Source organism: Hyaena hyaena, unplaced genomic scaffold (assembly GCF_003009895.1).
Source record: "Hyaena hyaena isolate Hyena2069 unplaced genomic scaffold, ASM300989v1 scaffold_1193, whole genome shotgun sequence".
In the NCBI taxonomy this organism is placed as follows: Eukaryota; Metazoa; Chordata; class Mammalia; order Carnivora; family Hyaenidae; genus Hyaena; species Hyaena hyaena.
The window spans coordinates 239,205-260,538 of record NW_024081829.1 but is presented as its reverse complement, the minus strand read 5'-3'; the positions used below and the strand labels follow the sequence as shown (position 1 = coordinate 260,538).

Below are 21,334 nucleotides of genomic sequence, written 5' to 3'. Positions count from 1 at the left end.
AGTTGCTTAATATTAAAACCATAGTATTTACCATGTGTTGTGTATTGCGTTGTTTTGCATACCTTAACAGATTTGATTATCTCTCTTGTTCTTGGAAATAGGTTTGTCTTTCTCATTTTACAGTTGAGAAAACTGAGGCTTAGCAAAGTTAAATAATTTCCTCAGATTAACAAAGTCATCAGGTGGTAGATCCTGGACTCCATTCCAGAGCCCATTTACTCTAACAAAATGGAAAAAAAGTGAAGTGTGGCGTGCTTCTTACATCTGGGACTGCTTTTTGTGTGAAGTCCAGCTTTAAAGTAACTGGTCTCACAGAACCAGTAACGATTGATGTTAGTTCAGAAAGCTGATGGTCACTGTCTGTTCTGGGGAGGATCCTCTCAGTGAAATATTGTGGTTAATGACAAGTGAAGATGGCCCTCTGCCGTGACATGTATGATAAAACCAGAGAAACAGTCTCTGTGAGCCTGGTGATGTCAGGGATATGGACACGTGCCCCTCTGGTTTGTTGTGGTGTAAATTTCCCTTGGGATAAACCTGGAGTTTCTGGGATACGTGTTGTATACTGAGCTACAAAAATGCTGCCTGTTATTATATATTTTATTCTGCCAGGGGATTTGCAGAACTTCTCTTTTGATAGTTGAAAATGTTGTTTTGGTACCAGAGATGTTTTTGGCACAAAAAATTCCCTGATGATCAGTAAGAATCCCAGTTAACTAGCAGAGTTACAACAGCACATAACGATATAACATTGAACACAGGAGACACTGTACCTAAAATTGTATAAATTGTGTCCAGTAGTATAAGTCAACTCCTTTTAAAGGGACAGATTTGCAGAGTAGAAAAAGCAGGTGTGGTTCAATTTGCTCATCTGTAAGTGGAGATAATAGTACCTTTCTAAAAAGTTCTTTTGAGAAATAACAAATCTATCTATCTATCTATCATCTATCTTTCTTTCTTTCTTTCTATCTATTATCTATCTATATCACTTAAAGTGCCTAGTACAGAGGCACTTGAGTTTCCTACAAAAGCCAATAAATAAATATATTCTATATAAGTGTCTGGATTGAGAAAATCCTGTCACATTAAAAACCAAACAAGCTCTTCAGGTATCACCTGCCATTCTTTTTAAAAAGAAACTTTCCATATAAGCTTTATTCTGCTTACCCGGTAAATGACTCATGAACCACTTGGTCCCATCTTTTGGGTCTAAAAGGGTTCCCCATATTGAAAAGCGAACGCGGGCAAAATCAGCTCGTCGTATCTAAAGAGCATGTGCAATAGGGAGGAATGTAAGCCCTGTTTCTTATTCTTCACTCAGCATGTTGTGGTACAAACAGGATTAGATTGAGAGTCTGAGGAGGAGAGAGGAGGATTCTAAACCCCATAGGAAAAGGATTTTCACCCATGGGGGTAGCTCGAGGTCAGAGAAATATAGCAAGTGGGTCATGAAAGGTTCCCTAACCATTTACTGATACGTGCCCTGAAAAAGAATATGGCTATAAAAGATTACACAAGCTTCTTTGTAATACCTAACCATCTTCTTCTTACTGCCTTTGATGTTGGTTTGCCTTAATTTTAAAATAACTCGAGTTGACTTTTTTAAAACCACAAAACCTCAACACAAATAAAAACTACAATAGGGAACCAGAGCAAAGGCTCACAGCGGGCAAATTATACCTTCTACCGGTTACCTTGGTGTGCTTGGCATAGCCCCACCGCACTTGGAGGAACGGGGAAGGTGGTGGCAAATTACAAGCCTCAAATGGGACTCCCAGATTTACATAATGACATATGTTAAATCTGTCTTATATTAAAAAGGAGAGTTCAGGTCTGTTGTCAAAGCTGTCCTTCCCCAACCCCCTCTAATTTCTCCAAGTGGGAGCTGACCCCCAGCTCTGGGGATGAAATCCCAGGTGGGATCTCCTCAGGGGGCAGGGAGGAGGGGGTCTGCATTTGCCTTTTAAAGGGAGACAGACTGCCCCTGCCGCCCACAGAACGGCAGCTGTTCGGGGGACCTGCAGGTGGAAGTTCGGGTCGCCGGAATTGACAATGCTGTTGAAAAGTGATCTTTTGCCAAAGACCTGTGGTTGCCTCCTGCCGGGGTCTGCCAGATTCCTGGAAGAAGCAGCCTTCTGTCCCCCAGAGATAATGAAGGCTTGCTTCCCTAAGAGCTGACTCACAATTATTCACACAGGACCTGGAGCTGCCAGCTGGGACAGAAGCTGCACTGAAAGAAGCAGGTAAACGTTTTAGGGAAAAGCGGAAAATCACATAAGCAATTGTTCCAGAATGTTCTGGGATCAGACCCGAAATCTCATCCCAGTCCTGTTCCTTACTAGTGTGTAATCTTGGGCAACTTTTTTTTTTCCTCTAAGCCTCTGTTTCTTCATCTATGCAATGGGAATAACAACTTCAGATTTTGGTAAGGATTCAGAGACTTCAGGGACTGCAGAGAACAAAGCCTGGGACCACGTCACACCCATACTCACAGGTCGCTGCAAAGATCTTATCACTTCATAGGGCTCCTCGGGTTGTTATGGCAACCCTGAAGGGTAGTCAGGACATCTCGTTCCCAGTTCACAAATGAGAAAGTAAAGCGTACAGAGGTGGCTCAGAGAGAACGTGCTGGGGCTGCAGCTTCTTCATGACGTCCCAGTGACTGGAGCCCTGCACCACAGTCTGCAGGAAATGCCTCTAAACCCCAGTCATTAACAGACCTGGGACATATATTCCTTTCTCTCAAAATTAAGTCCTAAGATCCTTAGCCTTCGTCCTGACTTAAAACATTATCCCCTGCTGACAGCGCAAGACAAAGTCTGACCCTCCAAAGCAAACTGGATGCATCAGTGAGAAGGGTAGGTAACACTGGCTGTTTGCTTCAAAACTGAGCGGACAAATGAATAAACTGCCTTTTCTGAGTTTCTGTACAGGCTTTCTTTTTTTAAAAAAAATTTTAATGTTTATTTAATGTTTATTTTTGGGAGAAAGAGAGAGAGAGAGCGCGCGCGCGCGCGCACACACACACACACACACACACGCACGCACAGATTGGGGGAGGGGCAGAGAGAGAGGGAGATACAGAATCCCAAGCAGGATCCAGGCTCTGAGCTGTCAGCACAGAGCCTGACTCGGGGGCTCAAACTCACAAACTGTGAGACCATGACCTGACCCGAAAGTCGGACGCTTAACCAACTGAGCCACCCAGGTTGCCCCTCTGTTGCTTTCTTTAAAAAAAAAAAAAAAAAAAATTGATGTCAGAGTTACAGTCACATGTGTCTGACCTGGTAAGACTTCTTGTTGTTTGTTCAGAGAAGGATTTTACCTGTAACTGTGCATTCTAGGCACAAAACATGTCTGTGTCACTCAGTAGACTATTCCTATATTAAAATGTTAATGTTCCCCAGGAAGGCTTCTCTACACACTGGTTTTCTGCAGTCATTACTTGCTTTGATTTATTGCTTCACACTAGATCACAGATCCTTCAGACCACACATTTATAAGTTCGACCTCTGCCATCAATGCGAATTCTCTTTGGGCTTTGATTTTTCTCTCCTCTGTTGCTTATTGGCATAAGAAGAATAAGAAATCTGAAAATCAATAATGTCACCTTTCTTTTTGATGGGTGGGTATTTGGGGAGAAGAATTCTTCCTAGAAAAGAAATAGTTTCAAGAAATGCACGTGTTGTATATTAAATCCATATTCAGGGGATTGCAAAGAACTTAGCAGTTCATTTTTACTGCTGATGGCTTTTGCTGTCACCCAGTGAAAATAGATACTTTTCTAGTGTTTTCTATTTGAACATGTGTTTTCTTCATTTGTTATTTAGTCTTGGACAACAACACAAACTCTAATGATCTAACTCTTAAAGGGTCTTGGTAGCAGGACCATCATTCTCTAAGAAATGAACTAGGTTTCAATTCCCAGAGTAAGCCAGTTATACAGATTTAAGACACACACTCAAAGCATTAAATTGGAAATTCTATACTTAATCTCCCAAGTCGCACCATCTCAGCTTTCACTCAAATTGAACTTATTTAATTGACTTTGTGGAGATATTCCCCACCTGACTTCAAATGTCTTTAAGTGGGTAACATTTGAACACATGCAGAATGATATCAAATGATCTTGATTATAGGTATATTAGAAAACTAATTTTATAAAGTCTTCTAAGATACTGCAAATTCCAACAGAATTATGCCAACACATACACAGGCACCATTTCTAATAGTAATCTTGACTGTGAATCATACTGAGCAAACCTGGTGCGGCAGAAAGATCACCTGGGGAGAATAGAGTTCCGGCTCCAGCTTTGTCTTTCCCTATCTACTTATGTGACCTGGGTAAAGCCATTTGACCTGGGTCTTTTATTTTTTTAAATAGAATTTGGGCTTCCATTTTTTAATCTAAAAATTGGTGGCATTAGATGATCTCTAGGTGTCCTTTAATTCATAAGACTGATTGCTTCAATATTTTTATATGATTACAGGTGTTTTAATGTCACTTAGGTGGTGGGGTTGACACAGTTATTCATTTGCTAAAGAAAAATGTATCCCGCAGGGAATGGGGCAGGAGCCACGCTCCCCAGGCACAGGAGGGACAGATGCAACATGTGGCCTTGCTTTCCAGAAAGAGCTGTCTTGCATGACTCCAGGGCAGCATTCACAGTGTCTCTTGTGTGAATGCTACCCCCTGGAGGTGTGCAATTTGACATCAAGGGTCTGGGTGAATAGCTGGAGCAATGGGCTATGTACTCAATGATGGAGCGAAGAACAAAGTGGGGACACAGGAAAGGAGGAATTAGTTCTGCCAAAATTAAAGATTTTATAGAAAATTTAAAATTCTCTCCTCTCTGGGGCACCTGGTCACTCAGTTAAGCATTTGACTCTTCATTTCAGCTCAAGTCATGATCTCGCGGTTCATGGGATTGAGCCCCACATGGGACTCTGCTCTGAGAATGCAGAGCCTGCTTCGGATTCATTGTCCCCCTCTCTCTGCCCCTCCCTTGCTCTCCCTCTATCTCTCTCTCTTTTTCTCAAAATAAATAAGCAAACATTTAAAAAATAAAAATAAAAATCCCTCATCTTCAAAAGTACTTCCCTTTTCTTTTATGGATTTGTGGAAGAAATGAAGTAAAAATGTGCAAACTCTTTTAAGGAAAAACCTTTCTTTCCAATTTCAGATAATAAAGGTGTTTCCAAAACTTTGTTCTGAGGCTTATGCAGAGGTAGTTGTCCCTTTAACATACTATGTCATCCCCAAACCACACTCAGAATGATCCTTGCAAGTCACTGGACCTGGATTGTTCTACCAAAATTTTAGATATCTCTTGAATTGTGTGTGTGTGTGTGTGTGTGTGTGTGTGTGTGTGTGAGAGAGAGAGAGAGAGAGAGACAGAGAGAGAGACAGAGAGAGAGACTGCATGTGTGTTCACATTTCCAAGGATGGGGAGAAAGAACTTTTGAACTAGAACAAAAAAATTAGAAGTTGATAGGGATATAGTTGGTAGGAAAGTAATGGAGTCTCTTAGCTTCCCACAGATTCATCAGGTAGGTAAATGAAATCTCTTTCTGGTAACTGATGCACGTTAGCACATCACGGAGGCCAGGAGAGAAAAGCTATGTCAAAGTCAGAGTGAGGATATAGATTTACTATGAGGATATGGGGGTGATAATTTACTGAAAAGCACAGAAGGGTTTTCACCATAGTGAAGGGCTTTATCATAAGGATTCCAATGTTTTGATGGAGGCTCCCACAGATATCACTGAGGCCATGAACAGCAGAGCTGCTTCTTTTTAAACACTGCCCCATATCACCAGTAGTTGATATGTGTCCATATTCTTAGTTGTTTGGCCTAATCTCCAGCCTCAGGGTATAAAGTCAACAAGCCAATATTGGCCTGGCTTCCTTCCTTTGTTGCGAATGGAAAACACCGTGGAAACAGGACATATTCACTCCAGTCTGAGAGGGTCAGATAACTACACCCCGGGCCACATGAAAGGCATCTGGATAATGCATGACCACCAAGGAAGGTGACCTCAAGGAACGTGTTCACGTTACTTGCTTCTCCCAAATGGGGAGAGTCTACGGCTTCTCACTGTTTTCAGGGCTTTGCCAAACATTTCTGCAAAGTACTTAACTTCTTACATCCCTGTGCTTGAATGTGTTGCTAATGTTTTCGCTAAGGAGACTGGCCATTCAGGATCCCCATGCACTGCAATTAGCAGCTTGTCTTCATTTGTCTCACTCTTTGTGTCTACAGACTGAACCGTGAACGTGTGCAGTCACTCACGGTGACAAAAGCCACTTACTGACTCGCCCAGCCCCTTCCCCCAGCTAGTGTCAGCCAGGGGAGACCTTTACTGGCGACTTGAGGCTCCTAAGGCCCACAGGAGACAGAGCAGATCTCTCCAATCCTAGGTGCACCAAAGCCCACAGCTTAGCAGCAAAGAGAAGCTGCATCACTTAATCAACCACATGGATTTTCATTTTCTATGGTGGGAAGGGTGTTCTCCTGCCTGGCATTTGCTTCTAGCACACGCTTTGCACCCTGAAAAGATAACATAGCCCAGATTGCTGCTTAGCTTGTCTGTGTTTGGGGAAGGGCCAGGTGTGAGAGGCTCATCCCAGTGTGAGTCTTAGCCTGTCAAGAGATTTGTCATATCACAATGGATGTGTATCAACGTGTCATTTCTTCAGTTGCTTCCCCTAAACACAAGCTGAGCCAAATGAAATGGAGCTTTTTGTAGGTCAAGAAAAATGGAATCAAGAAAGAGCAGCTTTTTACGGTTCATCTTAATAGAACGGATCATTAAGAATTAGCATCTCTGGAGTGGCTTCTAAGTCCCGGGCCCTATGTGGGGACTTTCGCTGTGCTTTCTCTCCTAATTTTTATTCATGACATTATGTCAACGTGCTAGTATTATCCTCACTTTACAGATGAGACAATGGAGGTGCCTAGAGGTTTAAAAAAGTTGCCCACAGGCTTAGGGAGGACAGATGAAAACAGCCCAGTCTTGTTTGTCTCAAAGGCCTAAATATTTTTCACTCTGCCATGTGTAGATTTTGCTTTATAGAGTCACTACTAAGGCACACACGTAGTTCATTTGAACTAAAAAGGAATAACTGACACAAACTTACACGTGAAAACGGCCAAGTTACTACCCTACCAAATGACCTCAGTGATTCTCTGCTTACAATTACATACAAATCCATTCAAGTTCTCAAAATTCTATTAGTTTCCCTTTCTAGCTCTATCCCTTATTGCTTTCCATGCAGTCCATTCTTTTAGGTCACATCTTAGATATCCTTACTTCACCTGGTGACCACGTGCCCATGCCACATTTTCTTCTTGAGGTCATCTACCCAACTTATAGAATTGGCTGCAGAAATTTTACCCATTCTTTGAGGCCCATTCTGAATGTCTGCTGGTCCATGACTTTTCCTTGTTCCCCTAAAAGATGTGAATGGGTCTTCCTCCAAATTTCCATATGCCTTTGAATGCCGGCCCTAGTACTTACCACTTCTGCTCCTACTGGTGATATGGTTGTTTAGACACTTGCCCATCCTCTGCCTAGAGCAGGGGTTGGGGGCAAACTTACTCTGTGAAGGATCAGAGAGTAAATATTTTGGGCATGGCAGGCCTTATGGTATCTGCCACAACTACTCTGCTATTGAATTGTGAAAGCAGCCACAGATAACACATCAATCAATGAGTACGGCTGTATTCCAATAAAATGTTGTTACAAAAGCTGGTGGCAAGCTGGATTTGGACCCAGTGTGCCAAGCCCTGTCTTTGAATTATTGGTCCCCCAATGTTGGCAATCATGTCCTCCTCATGTCTTACTATATAGCTTTACTCGTAAATATTTTTGGAATCAAATAGAATTTTTAATCGCTGGAATCAGAAGTGCTGCTTTTTAGTCATCACTAAAGCCCTAAGAAATCTGCAGACTCCTCTCTTCCTGCAACTATTGTCTGTGCATGCCACTGAGCCCCAGAGCCTTTTGACCTGCGGCTGCTTTTTCTGTGCACTCAGGACCTTGTCTGAAGCTTCGAAGGCAGGATGACTTCTAAGGAGCCATAAAACACCACATTTTCTCAGTCCCTTCTCCTCAAACTCGGGAAATCACCAGTGAGGTTTACAGTTGTAGAAAGCCACCGTAGGCTGGGAATCTGCCAGTGTAACAAAAGAATCTATACAGACTGATTTCTTGTTGAAAAGAAAAGAAAGGGGGTACCTGGGGGCCCCAGTCAGTTAAACTTCCGACTCCTATTTTGGCTCAGCTCCTGATCTCATGGTTCATGAGATCGAGCCCCATGTTGGACTCCATGCTGATGGCACCAAGTCTGCTTGGGATTCTCTCTGTCCTCTCTCTGCCCCTCCCCTGCTCGAATGCACTCTCTCTCTCAAAATAAATAAAAAAGCATTTAAAAAAGAAAAGGAAAGAAAAGAGAAACGTGTGCCCAAGGCACAGAAGAAGCCTGTAGAGACTTCTGAACCAGCTGGTTGCTAAATTTGTAAGTGGTCTGTAATGGAGAGCCACTAGACACCTGTGGACTTCCCTCATGAATGTAGTTGTACGGTTATACGTAGGTAGACCTTCAGAGACTTATATATCTATTCACTGGGGTCTTTGCCAAACACAGTGTCATTCACACCACATTCCCCAGGTGCTGGGGTAAACTTCTTTATTTGTTGACAATATTTTATGCACTGAAACACTTCCATCCTTCCATCCTACTGGGCATGCTCGGTAGGATATCGGTCCTGGCTTTAAATCTACTGTTAGTTCCTATCGTCAGTCAGCTCTGATATTCTCCTTTTTTTCTAAATCACTTGATGTGATAGAGACAATTTAAATACCACTGACCAAAAGCCACCAGTTTATTAGTTATAAGATAAAAAATAAGAACTAAAGAAAGTTTCTTCAGGGACATGTAATGACCAGCAACGATGGTGCCTTTAGTAAGTCTCTTTTCATAAATGCATTTAATCTATTTTCTTTCTGTTCAGGATCATGGCTAGGAAATCAGTGCGGATGTAAAAGTATGATATTTAAGCATAAACAGATTAAGAAGCAATTTGGGAGTTTTAGTGATGAAAGAAACAGGTATCAATTCCCTGTTCCCTACCTGTCTGATGGCCGATCCTTCAGCAGACACAGAGCCCACTGCTCTGTAGGGAAGATTTCGTGTTATTGCAATGGGTGGGAAGGAAGCGTGTCGATAGAGTGCAAAACAAAATCATGTTCTCTGCTGCCAAAGCATGTAGACTTTTTCACTCTTGGCTAGTGAGAATCATCGGCCTAACACAGCTCTCTGCCTCAGACCCCATACCATCAGCCCTCTCCCTGAGCCTCCCCACCCCTCCTTTCCAAGGATCCTGCCTCTCAAAAAGAAACATCAGGTATTTGAAAGCTGTGACCTGAGAAGGTCTCTCAGGCAAGCCCATTCAAGCTGCCTTCTGCAGCAATCCTAATAGCACATCTGTAGCAAAGCTGCTACAGTATTTGCCTAGCCAGACCAGAGGTCGCCAGCCTGTTGCTATGAAAAGCATACCTTTGGATCTTTATTATTATTAGATCATGGTCAGGAATATTATTTAAGACAACTGAAGGGAACACTTGATAAACATTTCCCCCATTATGCCCATGTGCTTCTCTTCCTTCCCATTTGGCTACTTGCAAATGTTGGAAATATGATTCCTAATCACACCACTAGACAAGGTCCTCTAGGTCAGGCCCTGTGGCCATCCTGCACCATGGTCTCATGTCAGAAGCTGGTGATCCTGCCTCTGGAGACACGGTGTGGAAGGAAATGGGGTGTGGGAGACGTAGAGGGTGGGGAGCAAAGGAAAGGCCTGTGTTCAGCAGGTCTCAGAACTGATGTTATTACTCACATGTGTTGGGAAGCGTTGGGGTACAGTTTTGAAAACTGTGGGGCTGAGTCTTCAGGGCCATGGGGCGCAGCGTGGCTGATCACCATCATAATGGGCCTATGGGGATACATTCTCTTAGACATTTTGAAGTAATTAATGCTCTCGTTAGTGATTAAGTCTGTGAAGTAGTCCTGAAACATACATTTGACACAAAACAAAAATTACAAAAGGTGACATTCATCAGATCACATTTGAATACTGCTTTCTTCAGAAGCATCTCACTGAATGAAGAGATGAGGTCTAAAGCAGCAAGGAAAATGATTCCCGAAGCAGCACATCTTCCATAACAGAGAAAATCAGTTGCCAGTTACTTTCTAGGGTTGCTAGGTTGGTAACATGCACAAATTGTATTTTAAGTAAAGCACAACTTAACAATTAGGAGAGAAAAAAGTCAAGTCCTGTTTGTCCAAGATAATGATCAGATCTGGCAATCCAAATGCTTAGAGCACATGAAACACCGGATACGTATTTCATTCTCAGGTTTCATTGATGTAATTCGTTGACAAAAAATTTAATTACTTCAAGGGCAGGAAACACCCACACCCACTACAAATTCACAGTTGCAGAACACACCCACCCACCCACCCACACACACACACACACAAAGCCACATGCACAAACAAAAGCAAAGGTCTTTTCTTTAAATTAAAAATTCACCTATAGGGATTACACAGTAATTGCTAATGAAAGCCATAGCCAAAATCTGGGTGCACAGGGAAAAGCTGCAATATTTTAGCAATTAATTTACTTGAAACACTAAATATGGGGAGCATTTGATTTCCTGCAGATTATAATGTTAATTGCACAACTAAAATGATACAGCTGCTGGCATTTGGGCCTGACTTGTTAATAAAATGACTTAAGCCACAGTCTGAGGGACTGATGCAACTCTGTAAGGGAGAAGGAAGGAATGGAATGAAGAAGAACGATGAAAACTTAAATTAAACCACCTGCTTCCTCCAAGTGAGCATCGTTGGCCTGGAGCTCCAGTACAAACTTTATTCAGAAAGTGCCCAGACAACGTTCACCATGGTGGAGGCTTCCAGGCATGACTAATCACATGTAGATTCAAGGGCTAGAATAGCCGCCAAAGCAGTGCCCAAGGGAGGAAATCTGTGTCACATGTCATTGTTAGGACAAGTCCACAGGCTATCACTTTCCTCCATGGGAGTGTCTGATTCATTCCTTTTCTCACTAAAAAACCTCCACATATTCTTTTCGGACACAGTTGTCTTTGACACTTAATCAGCTGTGATAATGGGCAAGTTACGCTAATTTAGTCTTTGGAGGGAATCTTGATTACTTTGCTCTCCTTAGGACAACAGGGAAAGAAAGGTTAATAGCTTGAACAAGGAGCATGAAAGCATCCCCACAGATAAAAAATGATAGCAGTGACAATTAGTGCACTTTGTAGGACATTGCTCAAATCTGCCTCCAAGGTCCCTGCCAGCTCTCAACTTTGATGAGTCTGGAATCCTATTAGCAATGTTTGTGAATTCATTTGCATTCATTGTTTTCTGAGGGATAGCAAAGAGCAAGGCTTACACCTCATCTCCAACCTTGAGCTCAAATCGGGCCAAGCGTAAAGGCAGCACTGTGCCAAAATTAAATCAAGTTCCCTCTTTCTGATTTCTACCAATGGCTCTTTCGTAGTAGGATCTATGCTAGATAGAGCAGATTGTCAGCTTCTTTTAGATAAGTGAGGAAGACACAGGCATGGCTAGAAGAAGAGAAGAGGATATTTTAGGCTAACGAGCAAGCTACATTCAAACATATTTTCCTCTTCACTCTTGTCATCTGAAAATCGTTTCGTTTTAAGTTGGCAATCATAAAACCTTTGTGAATTTTAAAAAGTCTAATCTAGGGTCTATTTATTAGAGAGCCGAGGGACGTGTCGATTTCAGAGTCCATGAAATGGACTGACTTGGAAATCCTAGGACTGGGAGCCTCAGAGACTTTTGTGGACTCACACCGCTGGGAGGCAGCTGCGTCGTTGTCACATATCAAAGCCTGGTCCACCGGGAGTAAGAGCAAGAACTGTGGTTTCTCGACCTTCCATTATTGTGCTTGTCTGCTCTTACTCTTACATCTAAACATGAAGCCACGGACAAAATATACTTTTACCCCAGTGAAAAGCAAAATGGTACAAGATGAACATATGAGTATGTGGACCAATCCTCTGGAGAGTAGAGAAAGAAAAAATTATCACAAGACAGAGTGAAGACATCGCTGATTTTCCTGATGATACTTTCATCAAAGGCTGATTGCCTTTCATCCTAATGAGGGGAAAAAATTCACTAGTCAAAGTCAGTGTGTCTTGAAAATCTTTTTCTTGCCTGGAGTTTAAAATTACCTTAAAATTTCTCATTCTAACATTGTGAGAACATAGAAAGCCAATCTTGTGTATAACTTAACTCACTGAAAATGGCTTTTCCCCATCATGCACAAAGTAAATTGATGCAGTGTGAAAGTGCCTAAAAATTACCTTTGCATAATCAAATCCATGCTTTTCTTTGATGCCATTGCGACAAACAGTGTAATTATAGAAACGAGAATTCTTGATTAATCCAAGCCATTCTCGCCACCCAGGAGGGATGTAGCTGCCATTATATTCATTGAGGTATTTTCCAAAAAAGGCTGCAATAAGAAAAAACAGGATTGTTTTCTCATATGAAATGATTAATCACAAATAAATGGATAAATGCATAAGTATGAAATTATGACTTGAAAAAGAGGCAGTAAAACAAAAGATGACCCAGGTAACAGTGGATGTCAAAACAATAGCGTAATACTCTTGATTTTTTGGCAAAGTGACACACGTGCATTTTCCTTTTGAATAAATAAACAGCACCCAAGTACATGGATTATCGTTCAACAAAATTACCATAATGATCACGATACTCTGGGTGCATCTATTTCTTGTGCTTTTGCTGGGATAAAGCAAAATTACCCTTTTGTTAAGTTGATGTAACAGTCGGAGAAGTAGCCAATAGAAATCTAGAATGTTACCTCTGGGCAAATATTGGAAGACTGAAAGTTCAGTCTTTGATAAAATAAGTTTCCTAATTCACTATTTGAGAGTTATAAATGATAAAAACACTATAGCAAAGCTGGTCTTTGTTTTCACATATCCAAATATCCAAATCAAGGAACCATGGTAAACTCCATTTCTATGGCACATGGTAAGGGTTTTTATGTCACATGCTTTTTATGGTATCAATGTTTACATTATGTGTATTTCATGAATTCATAGGTCTATTATTGATAATTAAAAATCTTGGTAACATAGAATTACTACACAGATGGCTAATTTTCATAGAATTATAGTGCAACAGAAGTACATGGACCACAAACATGCCACTGATCATTGAAGCGGGCACTGGGGGGACTTCACATTTGTAACCCTGGCATGTCACACATCTAAGAAAGGCCATTGTGCAGCAGGGCTTACTGATCCATTCAGAGGAAAACTATGAATTTGGTCCTCTGCCACAGACGATGATAAGAGAGGGGCAAAGGGGAGAGAAAGCAAGTTGTTTGGGAACAAAGTGGGTTAGATTTTTGAAGTCCAATACCTTGTAACTATTAGAAGGGTCCTAAAAATGTATGGCTAGCACACTTTTGAGAAAGAGGGTACTATTTCTTTTCCCTTTCTTTCTTTCTCCCTGTCTCCCTCACCCCCCCCCCCTTTCTTATGTTCACTTACTTTAATCACACTACTTTTACCATGTTATCACCATGGAATGTGAATTCAGGTTACACAAGAAAGCTTCACACGTGCAGTAAAGCAATCTGGAATATACCAAAGTTTGTGTATAATGCCTGACCAAATCGCCTTGCTGATAAATAAGTAATCACTTCAATTATAGGTAATTCGTTAGCATTTATGATTCTTACAGAGAAAATAAACAAACTGAATACATTTAAAAAGTGTTTTTCGTTAACTTTGCATTAGTACTTAAAATACACATTTCTATTCCAAGATGATATTTAAAAATTACTCTAATACAACAGCAGCATAACTGTAATTCTGCAATTACAAAAAAAAGTTAAACTAGGTTCCATAGTTGTTATCCTCATGTTTACATGTATGATTCTGAAAGAAATGCTATTTCTAAGCAGCTGCTATCAGCTTTCTAGGTTTGGTTTGAACTCGCACACATTTTCATTTGTAGAGAAGCTTATAATGTGATATTCCACACACTGTTCTGAAAAGGCTCTTTAAGAGTCAACCAGCCCTAAAAACTGAAGTAGTCAATCAGTCTGCAAGACAAAGAGGGTATTATTTCCAATAGTTGTAATTTCACCGGAGACATGGGTATACACAAGCACTATTCTGGGTAACCTAGATGTTTGGTCACCCTATTCGCTTACAGGCATAGATAGCCTTCCCTTTAAGGACGAAGGACTAGAGAGATTTTTATACATGTATACATAGGTGTGTGCATGTGTGTTGCACACACGTACACTTGTACCTATATGTATATGCACATGTAATACACACATGCATGCAAGTTTTAATTTTTCTGATTGTTAAAAGGCTGCAATCTTTCGTTTTAGGGTGAAACAATGGCTAGCCAGATGCCTTCCATGTCAAAGCCACTTTCTAGCTTCATCAAGCAGGGTCTCCCAGGTGCCTCTGCTTACGTACATGAAGAAAGATAGCTTCTGGATGACTGGCTTGAGAAGATGAAAATGGATCCCAGGATCAGACGCTTTACTGGTATTGCTCTTAAAGCATGCATTTCTGAATCTTGAACTGGTCCACAGTACATCATTTCTGTATCTTTATGGGCTAGCTAGTTTGCATTCATCTTTGATCTACAGCCACCTATAGGATAGCTCTATCTGAGTGTTTTATTGGCGCCTAATACAATTGGTCAGAATGGAATTAATCCTTTTCCCTTAGGAAATAACTTCTCTCTTCAGATTCCTTTTATTCTTTGAGTGTCATAATCATCTTCCTGGTTAACCAAGCGTGGCACAGAGTGAAACGGCTTTCGAACCTGCCCCACCCTTGATTACTTGACGCTCCTCACGGATGCTTACAGGCTACTGCCAGCTCTCTTAGCCAGGCTCCAGGCTCTTTCCACTCCTAGTGCCACCTTCCTGAAGACTGGCTTTGGTCACATCACCCTGTTCTCACAATTGTGGATGGACTGCCCCCTTCACCTGCACAATCAGGTTTCATTTGGTAGCTTGCCATTCAAGGCTGCCTTGGATCTGAACAAAATCCCTCTCCAGCTCCATCCTGCATTTCTTTTTGACCCTGTCTCCAGAGAATGCGTTTTCTCCATTTGCTCTGGTTTTCACCTCTCTGCTTTTGTCTGTGCTAGTTCCCTCATCTCCTCACTGTTTACCAAGACAAGGTGCCATTTCAATCTCAGTCTTTGCCCAGTTCCACAGCGATTTAGTTCTGCTGCTCTAGTGCCATTTTCTCTTTCTTTCCCGTGCTATAGTCATGTTTGTATGGGAGCTAATCCCTCTAAGACCATAAGGGTTCTGAGTGCAAACACTGCCTTTGCCTCATCTCTGTACCCCCCTGCTTGCTGTCCTTGCACACAGTATAGGAGCGCCATCATTTTTGTTTCTTGCACTGGTGTTCATGGGGCTCTATGTACTTTGGGGATTCTGTAAATTCTAGACTTATGTTTTCACTTGAATTATAAGTGGCTGAAGTTGATATTTCTGATTGGATTTATTTTCTTTGAAGAGTTGACTCACGTCTGAGAAATGGGGGCAAGACAAAATGTCAGAGGGTCTCACGTCAGCTATGACTCAGGATTTCCCTCTGAGCTGAGTGTATGCAGTAGGAATTCTAATGAGGAGTTCCTGTCTTTAGAGTCTAACCACCTTTTCACCTAAACTACAAGATGATTTTCCTTTCTGACAAAAGGCAACGTGACTTCGAGTCAGAGGCAGTGGACCAGGGCCACACCCCACCAACATTACTTCACAAGGGGACTATTTCCGGGAACCTTCTACTTCATAACCTTGGGCCTAGCTCTTTTCTCTGGGCTGCTCCTCATCCCCAGGGATTTCCCCCCCACTTTTCTCTCCTTCTGTCTTAAAGGAGGTAAAAGGGTACAGTGGTATGGAATATAAACCTTGGAGCCAGCCTGCCTCGGTTCAAATCCTGGTGGTGCTGTTCGGTAGCTAGCCTCAGGCAAGTCACTTAGCCTCTCTTTACGTCCAGTTTTCCATCCGGAAAACCGTGAGGATGCAAGTAAGAACAGTGGCAGGACTGTTGTGAGAATCAAATGAATTAAAACATACGTAAGGCGCTTAGAACAGTGCCTGGCACATAACAAGGGCTTATTAAATGCTGCTGCTGCTGCTGCTGCTGGTTTTATTATTAGCAGCGCCATTATCATGCTCCCAACTCTCTGTCCTGGTTTCAAATAATGTCCCATTCGGCAGTTCAAGGCCATCTTGTTGGAGTTCTGCGCTTGTGCATTTGGAAACCTTTCTTGAGAGGTTACATATTTTTCTTCCCCATTCGGCCTTATTTTGCGGCAACAAATTCCTATTTGGCTTACATTTTCCTGCTTAATTAGCTTTTAGATTTTTTTCCCCCTGCTACGTTGAGTTTTGCTCTCTTGTTTTTTCCTCTCAGGGCAGCCATGACGGGTCATTCCTTCCCTTCCCTCGTTGTTTTACTTGTTCGGTTATTCAGTGCTGTGTTTTCTACCCATTGCCATGGCTATCGCCCCTCCCTTAATCCTCCCCTTATAAACGATTCCTTCAAGTCTCTTAACAGTTCTTGTTACTCGCTTCAGAACTCCCTCCAGGTTTTCGGTGTCTCTGTGCTAATGGAGTGTAAAAAATGTACTCAGGATTCCAGATGTGCCCTCACCCAGCACACTTGTTCCGAGAGAGACCAGGACCTCATGCATCACGATGCGGCACCCCGGTGCTGTTGGCTTCAAGTTACTCTGGCCTTTCTTGTTGCCTCATAACATTGAGACTCATTTGTAATCACCCCTGGCCTCTTTCAACATTATGCTTCCTGGCAGCGCTCTGCAATTGATTATCTGGGCTTCTAATTATTTTCCTCCAGATGTATTAAATCTTGTTCTCCCTCCCTAAGGTGAATTTCATTTTCTTGCCCATATTGCCATTATATTATGTGTAGTTTGAAGTTTTTCTTATCCCTCGGCATTGGCAATTCACGTCAACTTACTACTATCAGAATATATCACTAACACACCATCTACCCGTCCTTCTATATCATTCTCTTTTCTGAGACATCATTAAGCACTTCCCTTTACAGCTGTTTAAGAAGGTGGAGGGTGGGGATGGGGGCCGGGTGACAGGCAGAAAGATCAGAAAGGCTTGATTATAATTATGGTTGACTTTAGGCCATGCTACTTCTGCCCAGGACTATCTGTTACATAATACTTTAAAATTTTTCCCTCAACTCTTTGAAGCAAAGGCATTTAAGTCAGCAGGAGAAATTATAGAAAAGAGTTCTGATGCTGTGGAGAAGTTAAATCTTATTTAACATAACTAATGGTACACTAATTGAGTTTTTACTGTATGTAATTGATAAACTTGGGGTCACAGGATTTTACTGGTAGTTAACTAACAATATATATAATTTTGAACCAAGTTAAAATTATAATTTAATTCCACAAGTAGATTGTAAGTCTAATGAAGACAAGGATCTTACTTTATATCTTTTCAAGACAAGGATCTTACTTTATATCTTTTCATATCCCAGCATTTAGTATGAGTCTAAGCATATGTAGTTCAATAAATGTATGCTATACCTCATGTTACTATGAAAATCTGTAATACTATAACTCATTAAAATAAAAATATTAGTGTGTGGAGGATAAATAAATAAATAATTTTGCTGTAACATAAGCTTTGTAAAATAAAAAAATATGAAATCAGAAGAATTGATTAATTGGTCTAAATTATTTTGTTATAAAAGAATTCTTTACAAAGAGATTTCCTGCAGATCAGCATTAAATATTGCCCCTTTCACCCAAGTAATATGAAGTTAAATGACTATGACTAAAATTTAATTCACATGTGATTTTATGTATCATGTGTTATGATTGTAATGTGAGCACTATAATTTTTAAGTGAATCAATATAAAAATTACAGGGTTTATAATAAAATTATAATTTAATTTTGTCAGGAAAGAAGACCTAGGAATCATTCTGGTTTGATGTCTGCATTGCATATACAAGTTGGAAAACTAGAGTATGCAAGTTCTCCGAACATATTAAAGGCAGAGGAGGGACGTGGCTCCAACTCCCCTCAGCCTCAGGGTTTTTTTTCCTGATACGTGATGCTATCTCTCAAACGTGGATTGTTACTTTCACCTTAAAACCAATGCCAGGTTTTGTATTCATGTCTATACTCTCACAAGAAATTTACACTACATTTTTTTTTTTTAGCAAATAGGCAGGATATTCATTTCTATGATAGATAATCCAATATCATTCCCACTTCACTTGTCAGAACATAAAATGCAACAGACATGTTGCTGTATTTTCCCCTTTTGAGCATTAAAGCTGTTGGAGAGTCATATTTTCCATGAGTAAAGTTAGAAAAATTTAGGCTATAGCCAGTCCAAAAATATGCCTCAGTTCTGAAAAAGAAAAAAATCATGTCAGACAATAGTAAATATAATATTGGATCAATTCAATTCATTTAAATCCACATATTCTGGATGTATCCCAAAATAAGCCTCTTAGTAATTTGTCTTCCCTGAGTTGTTCTCCATAAAACTGATTACTGTGCTGTGCTTTTCTCTAGATGAATATTTATGTCTGATACATATTTTGGTTTCTTGCATTATTTTTCTTAGGTTCTCAGCTAAACGTTCCAAATAATATAGTCATTATTAGAAAAACAATAAAATCTTTATATATTGGCATTCTTCCTCTAGGTTAGTGGCTTATAAATAATTATGTTGGTTTAATACCTATTTACCAATTCTCTTAATTTCCTAAGATGCCTGTCATCCTGATATGCTTATTTGTGTATTTTCAAATGGGTCTCTGTCTCTGGCTAGATCAATAAACTGTTGTCACAAAGACATCTCTGCTTCCTTATTGTCTGAGACACTTCAATATCTTCCCCATCAAGGATAAATTTAAATTGTAAATTGTATAGATCTTTATCACTGCCATTTTAGTCTTCCAATTTGTATTTTTCCTGATTCACTAATGGGCACAACACAACAAAATTTATTATGTGTGTATCATCCTTTTTCAGTTTATTAACTATTTGGAAAAGTCCTTGTTTCCTTTAAAGAATTCCTTTCCCTCTGTTAGGATGACTCACTATAAATTCAATTATTACCTAAGTATCCAGACTCCTCGGCAGAAGGTTGGCCTCAGAATCAGACTCAGTTTTCAGGTGTCCAGGCCGGTGGGCTGCACAAAAGGCCTGACAGTTGTCATCGGGGCAGACTTACAGTGTACAGTGTCATTCTAGACCTAACCTGTACATTTAGAGTAAGACACTGGAAAGAACCTGAAGACCAAGTTCCTGACGCCCGTTCTTCCCATTATAATATTTTCCCCATGTGCCACTTCGATCTTGTTGGTGTAAATTTGCTCACCTGAAAATAAGGTAATTGAACTAAATTATCTCTGTGTTATTCAAGCTCTTGTAATCCATTGTAGGGTAGATATAACATAGTATAAGTGAAACAAGGCCCAGAATATACTGTGCTTCTTACAGGCAACTGATTTGTTTCTATCTTGGTGACCCAGTAAACTTCGTAATGGATGGCATTTCAATATTTGTGTTTGTCATCGGGAAGCTTAGTTCCAAATATGCACCTTTTCACCATATCTCCGTGACATGCACTTTGTATACCAAGTTTTGCCTTGACTTTAACTGGTACAACCCTTCATTTCCATTTTCCAGTGTTCTTATTGTTCGGTATCCTGTTATGTTTTATGTGTCTCTGTGGGCACTGTGGAATGAGGCATGACAGAAACATCAAGAGAAGAAAATGATCGAAAAAGGAACGACTTTGGAGTCAGGTGTGCTAGATTCACCCTATCACTGGCAAGGCAAACCTGTGACCTTAGACAACTCTCCTGAGTCTCTGTTTCTTCACTGGCAACACAGATAAATCCTGTGAGAAGGCCAGAAGAATTAAGTGAGGCAATTTAGCTAATTGACACAACTTATGTGTCTGTGCACATAAGTAAGCAACACATATTAATTTCCTTCTTTTCTCCCTTTCTTTCTTCTTCCTAGTTTTACTGATGTATAATTGACAATCAAAAATTGTAATATATTTAAGGTATACAACCTGATGGCATGAAATACATAAACATTGTGAAATATTCACCACCGCCAAGCCACTCAACATATCCATCGCCTCACACCTCTACTATTTTCCTTCTGTGGTAACACAGCAAAGGTCTATCCTCATAGCTAGTTTCAAGTGCACAATACAATATTGTCGACTAGGGTTACATAGCTGTACAGTTTCTTCAGAACTCATTCATCTTCTACTTACATTTTCTTGATTTGCCCTGAAACAGATTAGCAAACCCTGGTTGACCACTCTCAGTCTTGGTAGAGTTCTCTGTGTCACTCTGCCTCTTTATTTCTTATGACAGGCATCGTCCATATCACTCTGGTTATGGTGAGAGTCCTGACCCTTCAAGCTACTAGGGATTAAATTATAGGGAGCCTGGGAGTTGAAAGGCATTGATTTCACATGATGCTTCTCATGAACAAAACAAGATTTGGTGGTAAAAATCAGGAACTAGGCATCAGGGGACCATTTCTGGTTTTGCTTCAGAGCTGGTCATACAGTATTTGAAATCCCTACCTCAGTTATAAAACAGAGTCAAGTACATTTGCTGTCTGTAAACCCTACAGGGATGTTTGATGGATTTGCAAATTGCCTTAGAGCTCTCAGATGAAAGGTGCCATAAATTTAAATCACTTATGTGAGAAAACACACTTAGGATAAGGCACTCTCAGTAACCTAGTTTCTTTCCTAAGTATAAGCAAACACCCTTGAGAGTCACGGGAGGAGCTTTCTCTCTGAATGGAGATCTTGAGATGCTTGTGAATGACAATGCTATCATAGTCAAAATCAATATTTTTATCCATAAATAACAAGTATTAAGAGTGCACAGGATGCTCTGCAAAGAAACAAATGGCCTCATATCTTCCAAGTCCAGCAGGAAAGATTAATTTCATGTTTTAAAAATATTTAATAATTTAATATTTATCTGAAATCCTTTACTTTTAAATCTTCAGAATTAGAGAAACTGTAGACCTGCAAATCATTTCCAACTAACTTGAATGATGACGTCTTTAATTCTTCTAGGACTTGGTGGCTCTGAAAAAAACCGTTTGTGTACTGCAGCTCTTCAATAAACACCCTTGTTGCCTGTCA

The 21,334-nt window shown here is 40.6% G+C and overlaps 1 protein-coding gene and 1 long non-coding RNA gene across 6 annotated transcripts in view; one reads left to right on the top strand and one right to left on the bottom strand.

Moving 5' to 3' along the window:
- Positions 1-21,334, bottom strand: part of SULF1 (sulfatase 1) — a 177,454-nt gene that overhangs the window by 49,102 nt on the left and 107,018 nt on the right. For all 5 annotated transcript variants that reach the window (XM_039222837.1, XM_039222840.1, XM_039222842.1 and 2 more), the window contains 2 exons: positions 12,427-12,578; positions 9,903-10,072 (listed from right to left, as the gene is read on the bottom strand). In XM_039222837.1, coding sequence (XP_039078768.1) covers positions 9,903-10,072; positions 12,427-12,578 — 322 coding nt within the window. The remainder of the gene's footprint in view (positions 1-9,902; positions 10,073-12,426; positions 12,579-21,334) is intronic.
- Positions 2,390-19,249, top strand: LOC120224576. The gene is made up of 3 exons (XR_005526613.1): positions 2,390-2,858; positions 14,502-14,664; positions 18,092-19,249. It is a non-coding gene; the product is annotated as an uncharacterized LOC120224576 (long non-coding RNA).